A 12,919-nucleotide genomic window follows, 5' to 3' on the forward strand; every position below is an offset into this window, starting at 1 on the left:
ACCCTGTCAGCATGACCCTGGCCTGGGAGGTTGTGCAGGGAGAGTGGGGAAGATCTCCAATGCTAAGCTCCAGAGGAATGAAGGGGGTGGCCCCAACATGGGGGCAAAAGAAAGTCCTTGGGAACGAATCTCTAATCCAATTAGGAAGTGATTATATGGTCATTTTCAAGGGCTATGCCAGTTACCAGGCACCTCCCAGGAGGCTCTCTCTGGCAGCCTGACAAGTCACTGCTAAACCTGTGATCTGGAGACGTGGGCTGGCGCGGCAGCTGGGCGAGGAGCCCAGGCTCAGACAGCTGGGGTGGGAGTCTTTAAGGATGAAAATGATGGGTAAGGAGCTTGCTGTTGTCATGGAGACGGGCTCTGGGTGGATGAGCTCTGGTTTGATGGGTAACCCGCGGGGAGAGCACCACCCCCACCAGGCTTCACTGTGGGCAGCCAGCCGGCACCTTTGGAACCCGCTGTTCCAGCCAAGCCTGTGGGCTGTGTCCACCTCTGTCTGCCTCCTCCTAGGGACAGCGTGGCCTGGCAGTGCGTGTGTCAGTTTGTCAATAACTGGGGGATATGGGGAAATGTCCTCAGACCGGAAAAGCCTTCAGCGTGGCTCTTGCCGGCCTGAGTTAGCTGTGCCTGGCATGAATGTGGTACAGTGACAGGCCACGGGCGTGTAGCTGGGGCGAGGGCCACAGACTAGGCTAGGACAGCGTGGTACGGCGAGACTGTCACTGGGCAGCAGCACTGGACTGGGAGTGGCTGATTTCCCCTGTGACTCCGGTGACTCCGGTTCTCTCATCACCAACTGACTAGGTCACCCTTGGCAAGTCATTCTCCCCCAGACAGTCCAGCTTGGTGGTCCCCAAGACCACTTCCAGCTCCGCTTTTCCTCCACTCTGGGATTTTGAACTGGATGGTTTTGATCTCATCAGCCCCATGTCTCACCCATTGAACCACCCACTACAGCGGAGTGCTCCAATACAGACCAGTCCCTGCCCTCTTAGGCCACTGAGCAGGGCCCCAGGCAGGCGAGATGCTGGGGCAGCTCCGTCCTCTTGCTGCTCAGCCTTTGCTGCTCAGGGTCATTTCCCCCCAAGTTCACATAGTGGAGGTTCCCGAAGCTCATGACTGCCCTGAATGCTCCTGGAGACGGGCCCAATAAGCTGCCTGTTGCAATTACTCTTCCATTTCCAATAGGTGCTACTTTAACTGGGGCTTTCCCTGGGACAAGTGTGAAGGAAAAAGCAATCTGCAGTATGGGCTTTTGGCTCTGGCACTGATCAAACACTTAGCAATTTCATCTTCCCTTGAATCTCCTTCTTCCCTTGAATCCCCCTCCATGTCCTTCTTTTCCCTCCCCTCCTCTCCATCCTCACCCGCCCGGCCCTTTCACTTCCCCTCTGCCACCTCCTCAGCCAGCTGCCTCCTCCTTACCTACAAGGGGCAGAGAGTCCACACTCTCTGGGGACCAGTGTGGAGGGAAGAGGACCCGAGAATCCAGCTGGGGGTGAGGGAAAGGAACAAGAAGTGACTCAGGGGCTGCTCTCAGCCCCCGCGAACTCTTGCAGAGACACTGAAAAGACTGGAAAGGCAACGGCTGAGAAAGTGGATCTCAAGTTCCTAGGATATGAACGCGGCTTCTCCGTCTTTATCCCATGTTACCTCCAGGAGGCCCCACTGCCTTTCTATGGGATTTGGTTTCCTCTCTTCAACACACACTGCTCGCTCCAATTTCTATCAATATTTATAAAGTGCCTACTGTGTGCAGAGGGCCAGGGAATGAAGGCGGGCAGGGAGTAATTAATCTGCTCTCAGGCACCCGCGCCTGGCCCCAGCTCACCTCTGCAGCCTTTCTTCCCTCCGTCACACTCAACCTGAAGCCTGAGCTCCCCCCACAGAACCCCCTTGCCCTTTCCAAACCACACCCCTTTGCTAGATGACTCCCTCTCCTGAGACCTTCCTCCCAGGCTCCACTTGCTCCAGTCTGACTCATCTGAGATTCAGCTCAAAAGCCTCCCCCAGGGTCCCAGCGTGAGTAGATGCTACTTCTGCCGTGGCCCTAAGCACCCTGTACCTGCCTGATGGTTTGTGCATTTTCTTGCTGCATGCGAGTGTGTGTCTTCCAAGCTAGACATGGGCATGGTTCAAGGGAAGTGTGGCACATTGTACTTTCTCAAAGATGCCAACCCACCTGCTCTTCTTAGACTGTGACTGACATCTGCCTGCTGAGAGAAAGTTGGGGGCTTGTTGACTATGTAGCTTGTGACCACCATGGCCAAAGGAGTATGGCAGAACAGATGCCCTATGACTTCCCAGGCTTGTCATAGAAAGCACACAGGTCCCACCTGCCCTCTCCCTTGGGATATTCACCCTTGGAACCCAGCCAGGGCTGAGGAAGCCCTGGCCCCATGGAGAAGCCGTGTGCAGGTGTTCCAGGGCATAGCCCCAGCCCAGCGACACTGTGCCAGCCACATCGGTGAACCTTCAGATGATTCTCCTCCCAGCCTTGGACTCTTCCATCTGAGGCTCCAGATGTCGCTGAGCAGAGACAGCTGTCCCAGCCATGCCTGGTTCCCAGTTCTCATACTCAGAGGCTGTGAGGTGCAGCAACTGAGAGCTACTGCCGTCAGCCCCTATGTTTTGTGGTGATTTGTTACACAGCAGTGGACTGCAACGCAGGTGGGTCATGTCTGTACTCCAAGGCCCAGCCCCACGACTGGTACCTGGTGGGTGCACAGTTAATAGCTATGAAAAGAACAGATGAATGACCTTTAGAAGGTAACGACTCCAGACTGACCTGTCAATCATCTTCCTGAGCTTTCCTACATCCTCCCGCCATGGTTCCACTCCTCTCGTGGAACCCAGGCAGTCCTGAGCCCAGTCCTGATAATGTCACCGAGCCCTAAATTAACCAGCCCTGCAGGCTGCTCCACATCCACAAGATCTTACTACGTAAGCTCCTTAGATCAGTATCCTACCCCAGCAGTAAGATTCTGGGATTTCTGGCACTTGCAGCCTGGCGCATCCTCACTAATCTACGTGCTTCACTGCTTTTGTCTTCATCACGGTTCTGTGAAGTAGGCCATTATCATCATGCCCATTTCCCCTACAAGGACACTGAGGGTGGCAGAGAAAGAGGGAGTGAGTGAGTTCTGATAGGTAACGAAATGGAGATTTGAATTCAGGTCTTCTGATGCCGAACACGATTATATCTGCAACATCATAGCTTGTAACAAAGTCTGGCAAATACTTGCAGTCCTTTCTTTGGGGATATCAGCTCTATACTCACAATCGCACCAGCTGAATAAGAAGGGGTCAGACCTGGGTCTTATGCAATGCTAATGAACAACCACAACAAAACCTTGGTTACTGTCTTTCTATGTCCTGGGCTGTGTGGTAGGACTTTACAGGTATGGCGGCATGCATCAGCCACAGCTGCCCTGTGAGATGGGCATTATTCATCTCCAAAAGGTGACAGAACAGAGGCGTGGGGAGGTGAGGTGGCTTGCTCAAGGTCCCACAGCTAAGTGGCAGAGCTGATCTTCACACTCCACCTGCCTGACCCCAGTCACTAAAGGTCTTTTCTCTCTTGACAAAAATCACTTTTAGGCCGAGAGCTGGCTCACGCCTGTAATATCAGCACTTTGGGAGGCTGAGGCAGGTGGATCATCTGATATCTGAAGTCAGGGGATTGAGACCAGCCTGGCTAACATGGTGAAACCCTGTCTCTACTAAAAATACAAAAATTAGTTGGGCATGGGGCTGCACGCCTGTAATCCCAGCTACTCAGGAGGCTGAGGCAGGACACTTGCTTGAACCCAGGAGGTGGAGGTTGCAGTGAGTGGAGATGGCGCCATTGCACTCCAGTCGGGGCAACAAGAATGAAATTCTATCTAAAAGAAAAAAAAATTCACTTCTAGTGACGGACAACCTCTCAAATACAGGCACTTTATACTTCCACTTGAGGTAGCTGTTGTCATTCTCACTATGCAGACAGGACGCTGAGGTCTAGGTGATTAGCCCAGGGTCAAGCTGCTAATGGAAAAGTCAGGATTCTAAGCCATGGCTGCCATCCCTATCTGAAGCACCATCTCACCACCCCCATCATGCTACGTTGTATCTCAAAAGATCATGTCCAGTTCTTCCCAGGACAGTGGGGCCGGTCCACGCCCACGCCAGCCTGGCAGCTCCTCCAGCTCTGAGCATCTCAGCAGCATGAACGGAAGTTGTGGGGAGCTCTGAAGGTGTTGGCAGTGACAGCCTCTGCCCTGCCCCGCCTGGCTGGTGGTTTCACCAGATCTGGGGCAGGGTGGGGAGGGAACAGGGGGAGTTCAGGTTGCCGGGTGCTCCTGGGAGAGAAACTGACAACCCACAGCCCAGCACGTCCTCTCTCCTGCACACATACACCAAAGAGGAGGCTGCCCTGCTTCCTAAGCAGTAACTCCTGTGGCCACAGAATCCAGGACATGCACAGGGTCCTTCCCCAGCCTTCCTGGTTTCAGAGAAAGCTGAGGGTTCCTGCATCTGCATTCATGCCAGGGTCCACTGCCTTCCTCCACACCTCCTCCAGCTTCACCCTAATACTTCCCTACTCTTCCCACAGTCCACTCCAAACCCAGCCTGCTGAGAACCAAGCTCACACTGCTGCCCCGTGAACCTGGCCCATCCTGCCTTCCCCAGGGGCAGCAGTCAGCTGCATCCTCCAGGCAGCCTCCTCTCATGCTGGGTGGGCTCTCTGCCCTCTGATATCTACCCCACTTGCTTGGCACCTGACTGCTGCCCCGAGACATCTCTCATGATTTTTTTTTTTTTTTTTTAAACTGAGACAGAGTCTCACTTGGTCACCCAGGCTGGAGTGCAGTGGCACAACTGCGGCTCACTGCAACCTCTGCCTCCTAGGTTCAAGCAATTCTCTTGTCTCTTTTTCGTTTTGTTTTGTTTTGAGATGGAGTCTCGCTCTGTTACCCAGGCTGGAGTGCAATGGTGTGATCTTGGCTCACTGCAACCTCCACCTCCTGGGTTCAAGCGATTCTCCTGCCTCAGCCTCCTAAGATTCTGGGACTACAAGTACGTGCCACCATGGCTGGCTAGTTTTTGTATATTTGTAGAGATGGAGCTTCACCATGTTGTCCAGGCACGTCTTAAACTCCTGGCCTAAGATGATCCACCTGCCTCCAAACCAAAGAAATGGTTTCCAGGAAGAAATCACCATGGACACTGAATTTATACTCACTCCATGCATATAGTGACAATAATTTGGACAGCACCCAGGGGCGATCAGGGGTTTATCTCCAGGGTTTTACCTTTTGACATTCACAACAACCTGGTGAGGTCCTGGAGGCAGTGGCAATTATTCTCTCCTCTTACGGAGGTCCACAATCCCTGAGCCCTTGCCTCGGTCCCTGCACAGGCCTGGGGCACAAGAAACTCTTAGAGGAGGCCAGAAGTTGCCGGGAGGTGAGCAGAGCCAAGTGGTCTTGGCTGAAAGTGAATCCTGTTGCCCAGGCTGGAAACAAGGGAGAACTGCTCCCTTCTGCACAGCCCACGCCTGTTCCTCTTAGAAGAGTTACCACTGGCAAAGATTCAACGGTTTTGAGCTGAATACAGACAGGAAACTGAGGCTTGGGTGATTAAGCCCAAGATTAGGCTGCTAATGAATGGCAAAGTCAAGTTTCTAAGCCATGGCTGCCATCCCCATCTCAAACACCATCCCAACATCCCCCTTCACACTACGTTGTACCTCAAAAGGTCATGTGCAGGTCTTCCTAGCACAGTAGGGCTTGTCCACACCCACACCAGCCTGACAGCTTCTCCTCCAGCTCTCAGTGGCATCTCAGCAGCATGAGCTCAGGCCTCTGAGAGCAAGTTTCCCAGCTGATGCACAGAGGACGGTGTACGGAGGGTGCTGTGCAGCGGACCGCTCATCAGGCCTCAGTGCCCACAGCAGCCAGGGCTGGTTAGAGCTTTCTCCCTCCCCAGGCTTCCCTGCCCCTCAACTGCTCCCACAACTTCTCCTCACCTTCACACACCCATCACCTCGCTCTCTTGCAGAAAGCTCTTCCTGGTTAATGCCCCAACCCCAACAGCCACACTAAGCTGTCACCCTCAACTCCGGTTGTCACGAGTAGACCCTGTCTTTCCAGCTGAACAGGGGTAGCAGCCCATTGCACCTGAGACATACTGAGAGCCGTGGTTCTCAACCTCGACCTCACAGGAGACTCCTTAGTTAAAAATTAAGGCCAGCCACAGTGGCTCATGCCTGTAATCCCAGCACTTTGGGAGGCCAAGGCACGTGGATCACCTGAACTCAGGAGTTTGAGACCAGCTTGACCAATATGGTGAAACCCCTTCTCTACTAAATATACAAAAATTAGTTGGGCATGGTGGCGGGTGCCTGTAATCCCAGCTACTTGGGAAGCTGGGCAGGAGAATTGCTTGAACCCAGAAGGTGGAGTTGCAGTGAGTTGAGATCACGCCATTGCACTCCAGCCTGGGTAAAGATCAAGATTCTATCTCAAAAAAAAAAAAAAAAAAAAAAGGTAAGTTAAAAATTAAAAATTCTGAAGCCCAGGCCCTACTGAGACTTGGTAGCTCAGCCTCTCCAGGGGTGAGGCCCAGAATCGGGGCTTCTAAATTCTCTGGGAGACTCCAGGAAGCAGCCCAGCTGAGGGTCACTGCTTCATACCTCTGGAACCTGCCAAAAGCACTAGATGATTTGGGCCTCACGTCCACTCCAGGAAGGGACGTGGACAGGTGTTACCCCCGTTCGAAGAGTAGAAAGCTGAGGCTGAGAGGTGCGTGGCCTATGGTTGCTGCCACAGGGCTGGGACTGGAAGCCGGCTCTGCGTCCTGGGCTCAGGCAGGGCTCTTTACTGCAGCCTCTGGCCGCTGTAACCAGTGCCAGCTGTGGAGGGCTGCCTGTCTCCAACTCCTTTTCTCTGCCCTGAAACAGCTACCATTGGCACTGGGCACATGCCAGGGCTCCAGAAGATGGAATAAAGATGAATGTCCCCTCTTGTACTGTCAGCCATTGTCTTCTGAGGGGGCTGGAAGACTTCCCTCCTGGGCTGGGCTCGGCCTCTGCCAGCTCTCCAGGAGCCACCATGTCACAGATGCCTGGAAGGAGGGGCTGGTGGGACCACACTAATGGAATGGCTAAGTCAGAAGTCCACCTCCGAGAGCCTCCTCTTCCTGGGTGCCCTGCTTTAGTCACGCCTGTCCTAGTCTTTAGCTCATCTAGGGTGATCATCAGACCAAGGGGATCACCAGGATTCACGACTTCCGGCTTTAAAACCCAGACAAGTTGGTCCCTCTGCTTCTCTCTGCCCAGACCTGAATGACATGGTTTCCCTCATGGGGCCCCATGCCTCTCCTGCTTTACCGCGGTCATTGCTGTTGTTGAGGGCCTATGAACACATGGCTCGTGGCATCCGTGGCCGTGAACCTTCCGGCTTCCTCCTGGCCTGCTGCAACAGCTTTGCTGGCCCACTGCACCTAGTGCTAAGCCTGCTACCCACATGGGCTGGGCTCAAGGGCTCTCCTGCAGCCATTTGCTCGATGGCACCTGCACCTACTGTGTGCCCGGGATGCACAAAAGCCCCTGCAGTGAGGAGCAGCTCCCATTCCCCAGGAAGCGTGCAGTATGAGAGCTATGTTGGGGGCAGGCTTCTTGGAGGTGACATGGGATTGTGGCCGTGTCTGTGGCACATCTCAGAGGAAGCATCTTGTGCAAAGGTGCAGCTCTACTACGAATGTGGCACATTCTGAGAAGACTAAGCAGTCCAGGGAGGACGGAGCACTGGGTGGGGTGTGGAGGGGAGGGCTGGGGCTGCACTGCAGGGGCAGCGAAGGCCTGGCCTGGCACATCCAGGTGCTTCACTCGGCAGAGAGGGGTCAGTTAATGAGGGGCACCCACTGGCCACAAGGGATCTGGCTCCTTCCTGATCCAGATGGGAGAATTAGGCTTCTACCCCTATCCCCAGTTGTTTTCTGAAAGTGGTTCCCCCCATGTGGCCAGAGGGAAGTGCATGGGGGAAGGCCTGGCCTTGGGTTGATGTTCTTGTATTAGAGCCCTCGGTCTCTAACCCCTGAGCATTACAATCACCTTGGGCAACTCCCAACGCCCAGGCTGCACTCCAGGCCAATAAGTGGGTGAAAGGAAGACCAAAATGGGCTTTAAAGCTCCCAAGGGAATTCCAATGCAGAGCCAAGGTTGGGAAGCCCGTGCTCAAGGGACAGGGGGACAAGGCAGGGAGGGATGGCTCAGAGGCTCCATGGAGGGGGGCATTTACCAATGGCACCTGGGGGCCCAGCACCCCTGCCCACTCCTCTCCCATATGCCTTCCACATGAAATGAAAAGGACACAGAAAACGGGGAAGGAATGACACTTTGCTTTCCTGGCTTCTAAGTACAGCAGGCCTCCCGTAGAGGGTTCAGGGCCCATCAGCCGCAGACAGGGCTATGCTGCCCCCTAGTGGCAAGGCCTGAGAACAGCTTTCACTACTCAGATTCCCCCACTTCCAGTAGAAAATTACTTCTGAACAGAGAACTTGCGTGGTACCATCTGAAAGGTCTGCACCAAACACCTTATAGCTCTATACCCGATGCCGGCAGGCTGCACCATCTCGGCAGACTCCAGCAGAGCATCCCACGGGAAGTGTGAGAGGTAAGTGGGCCCGCAGTTCCAAGCTAGACAGTGGGGCTGGCCACACGAGGACCCAGATCCTCCCAAACTCCCCGTGAGGCCTTCAGTCACCACAGCTTAGCCCTCTCCCCTTGTCTTCACAATAAGGATAAATGATGGAGAACGTAAGTCAGAGGGTTCGAGGTTGGCAGGGATGGAGCCAGGAAAATGCCCGTCTCACTTCCACTAAGGCCTATAGGTAAGCTGCTTATGAAGGGCCTGGGCCTTCCCTTGAGCAAATGTCACCCCAACTCCCGAGGAGACAGTAACAGATGACGCTTCCTTCTCTGCTGTGGCTACTGGAGCTCAAAGCCAAATTATGGCTGCCCCAGAAGATTTCTTAGGGCGTTACAACTTGAGTTCCTTTTCCTGGTATGACATTCTACTCCGACTTGATCTGATCTTGTGCCTCACTTTGTATCTCACTGTTTCAGTTATTTCCTCAAAGTCTCCTCAAATCTTCTCTGGATTAAGATAGGATATTTTAAGACTTCATTTTGGACTTGACAGGTTTTGTTCTTTACACAGTGTATGCTGAGCCAGTTCAGCATATTCTTTCAAATCTTTAGGACAGAAGTTTTCTGTCTAGGAGACAGTGGTTCCAAAACACACACCTCAGAATCACCTTAGAGGTCAGGTGCGGTGGCTCACGCCTGTAACCCCAGCATTTTGGGGGGCTGAAGGGGGGCGGATCACTTGAGGCCAAGAGTTCAAGAGCAATCTGGCCAAGACAGCAAAACCCCGTCTCTACTAAAAACACACACACACACATATATATGGCCAGGCATGGTGGCACACACTTGTAGTCCCAGCTACTCAGGAGGCTGAGGCACGAGGATCACCTGAACCCAGGAGGCAGAGGTTATGATAAGCCAAGAATGTGCCACTGCACTCTAGCCTGGGTGACAGAGCAAGACTGTTTCAAAAAAAAAAAAAAAAAAAAAAAAAAAAAAAAAAAAAAAAAAAAAAAAAAAAAAAAAAAAAAAAAAAAAAAAAAAAAAAAAATCACCTTAGAGACTTTAAAAAGGCTCCAATTCAGGTCTGGAGCAAGCCCCAGGAATATGTAATTCTAAAGTTTTCAAAACCACTGCTTCTGAAGCAGCCAGCCCAGCTCCTGGCCATTGAGCAGTGTTTGAGAATCTCTGGCCTAGAAACATAAAAAAGGGGGCCATTAGTTACAAAAATGAGTATCAAATTCCTTTACAAAGTATGATTTTCTAAATAAAATAAATCTCAACTTTATTTAGCTGATGTGCTTCAGAAACAATGGGTGTAAACCCAAATTAGCAAATCAAACCCATTCAAATCACCAGGGCAAAGGGTAGACAGACCACTGCAGTGAAGTCTTCTAAAAAATCAAGACATCCCCCCGCCCCCACTTACTCGGTCTCGGAGTTTGGCTTTTCTTACAGTGGTCACTCCTGAAGTAAACGTCCATGTAATAAAGAGATCCCAAGCTCCTCTTGGTAACCCACCTGTTTTAAATCACAATAGGCACACCAAACAAGGTCACAGGGGCTGCCTACTGAAGTTCTTTGCATCAGCTCTACCTAAGAAGTCACCCCCGACTCCACTAGAGGGTGCTCTTTCCCTGGCCTGGACTGTTCCCTACACTCTGAGGTGGTGTGGAGTCAGTGTTAGACGGAGATCTATCTTTCACCAGGCACTGAAAGCAGATGTGTGAGGAAAAGTGGTCATGTGACAACACGCATTATCAGTGCTCCTGGGTCTCCAGACACTCTGGCTGCTATTCAGCCCCAGGCAGTAAAGACCCACAAACCACCTCTGCAATTTTTATTCCAAAATAGAGACAACTGGCTCGGAAGGTGCAGCATGAGGGTTCGTCAAAGCCAACTGCTGTCAAGTGTGGAAACCCACTGGTGCACACCACGAAAACGTCCTATCAGTCCATGCATGATGGGTGCGGGGACTTCTGCCTCCCAGAGTTCAAGTCCAAATGGCTCAGCTGCTCCTTGCAGACCTTCCTCCCGAGTGCTCTCTGGCAGGATCCTTGGTGCCTGTCACAGTCTCAGAATCCATTTTATGGACTACCAAGAGCCCCATGCCAGGTCCCTGGCACTGCAGCGGTACTGGGTGTAATGGAAACGTCTTCGTGCCTCCCCAAAGCTAGATCTGGGTCTAAAGATGCTGCAACCACTGGGTCCACACCCCCGCCACTGCTTTCACACTGACAGGGCCCCAGCCCTTTTTAGGAGTCACAGATCCCTCCTTCCTTGGAAACCTAGGCTCCATTTGACCCGGAGGGATAGGAACAATGGAGATCTCATCTGACCAAAAGTGTGAAATCAGCACCCAGGAAACTCAGTTAACAATCTGGACAATTGAGAAAACTCACCAGAGGGGCTAATGCCACAGACTCGCCTGAAAAGACCAACATGGCTGCACAGCGGGTGGGAGGGGAACAAGGGAAGTGAAGAGGAACACAGACAAGAAGGGAAATAAGACAGAAGACAGTTCAAGTGACAAGGAACTAACAGAGAGCAGGTGGAGCAGCACAACCAAAGGGGGGTTAATACTGGGCAGGTTTCCAGTTCTAAAGGATTTTGAGTGTCATGTTCTGGTCATGAAGCTACTGTGCCCAGGGCTGGCAGGGCTGGCAAGGCCTGTGGTAAATGAGAAAATACACTCACCAGGTCTTTCTGGGACTTTCAGTGATTAATCATGTTAGACGGACTTCGAGATACACTGGCTTTATAATAAATTCCACAACACACCGGTATTAGTACAGCCTGAATCCAGGGCTGGTCAGAGAATGGAAAAGGTGGTAGTCCCTGAAAACAGAGTGTTACAAGGACATATGCACTAGAGGTGTCTCCAAGGTGGCATCTGCCCACACTGGCTGCACAAAATGGGGGTCTGGCTGGCAAGTGCTAATATATTTCAGGGAAGAGAAGAAAACCAAAGAATTAGAGATGCTGAAACTAGGGCTGAGACTGGAATTGGCAAATCACAAATCTTTGCTCACAGCTCCTTTCTGAGGGGCAAAGGCCCCCCAAAGCCTGATCACAGGTGCTAAGCCACTGCGCAGTCTCTGAACCTTAAAAGCCAACCATTCTATTAACAACTAGAAAAAATCAGTGACTAGAGTCAAGACTGAATACTCCCAGGGAGTAACACTGGCCTCACTTTAGACAGGAGAAACTCCCAACCGCAGTGTGGAAAATCTTACTTGTTATCGGCAACAGCACTGCCATCTTGTTTCCCCTAGGTAGCTGCTTCCAGGGAAAGGTGACAAGTACGGCAGTTAGTCATCTACACGTCACTGGGGTGCACGGGAGGTGGCCAGGATGTGAATGACCTACTATTTAATATAATGGGTGTGAGAAAATGAGGCCTCTTTCCTCTCCTTTTCACTTTTGCTCCAGCCTACCAGGAGCTGGAAAGGCCGGATGGTGACAAGGTTTGAACTGTGTGGGCGGTACTGCACGCAGGCCTCACTGTGGACACGTTCCCAGGGCGCACATCAGCTGTGTGAACAAAGTCACCCAAGCCATTCTTTCCCTCCCCCAGTAAGAGTGAGAGTGAGACGGAACTGGGACTTCTTCCATTCCCTAAGCACTGCACATCCTGGTGGCACTAGCTCCCCCTCCAAGACGTCACAGAAAACAAAGCAGGTTGGCAACTATATCACAATCACTCCTGAGTGTCTTCACAGTTAAGACAGGCACACGTCTCAAAAGGCAGCCTCTGGGCCCCCCACCCCCGTTTTCACGCGCACACACTCACACACACTCGTACGCTGTAGGAACGCTGTTCAGCCGTTGAGTGTGGCTGGCTCATGTCAGGTAGTGCACCACGAGGAACATGACTGTAAGGGTCACCAGCATCCCGCCGATCATGAAGTACTTGTCCTGGAAAGCCCGCTTCTCGATGAGCCTCATCACCGTGTTGGACAAGCCCAGCATGTTGGCAATGTCGAGGATCTTCTTCTGAGTGCCCTGAGGCAGAAAGAACAAACAAACAAGCACACATCAAGTCGCTTTGCCAAGGGTGGGTGAATGTCATCAGGAGATGGAGCTTTGCCAACAGACATTTTCTTGGTCATGCCCAGAACACACAGAAGGCAATGTCAGCCAGAAATAGAGCCACTTTCATGTGGTCGACTGATTTTTGATCAAGGTACTAGAGCAGTACAAAGTAGAAAGAAAAGTCTTTTCCACAAATGATGCTGGAACGACTGGTTATATATCACAGATATGTATTTTTTTATATATATATAT

At 52.1% G+C, this 12,919-nt stretch overlaps 1 protein-coding gene across 2 annotated transcripts in view; it reads right to left on the minus strand.

Moving 5' to 3' along the window:
- Window positions 1-9,891: 9,891 nt before the first annotated feature.
- GOSR2 (golgi SNAP receptor complex member 2) overlaps window positions 9,892-12,919 on the minus strand; it is an 18,863-nt gene continuing 15,835 nt past the window's right edge. For both annotated transcript variants that reach the window (XM_017519303.2, XM_017519302.2), the window contains one exon: window positions 9,892-12,637. In XM_017519303.2, the coding sequence (XP_017374792.1) occupies window positions 12,476-12,637 (162 nt within the window). In that variant the 3' untranslated portion in view covers window positions 9,892-12,475. The remainder of the gene's footprint in view (window positions 12,638-12,919) is intronic.

The sequence above is a fragment of the Cebus imitator genome, unplaced genomic scaffold (genome assembly GCF_001604975.1).
Source record: "Cebus imitator isolate Cc_AM_T3 unplaced genomic scaffold, Cebus_imitator-1.0 Scaffold735, whole genome shotgun sequence".
NCBI classification, from domain to species: Eukaryota; Metazoa; Chordata; class Mammalia; order Primates; family Cebidae; genus Cebus; species Cebus imitator.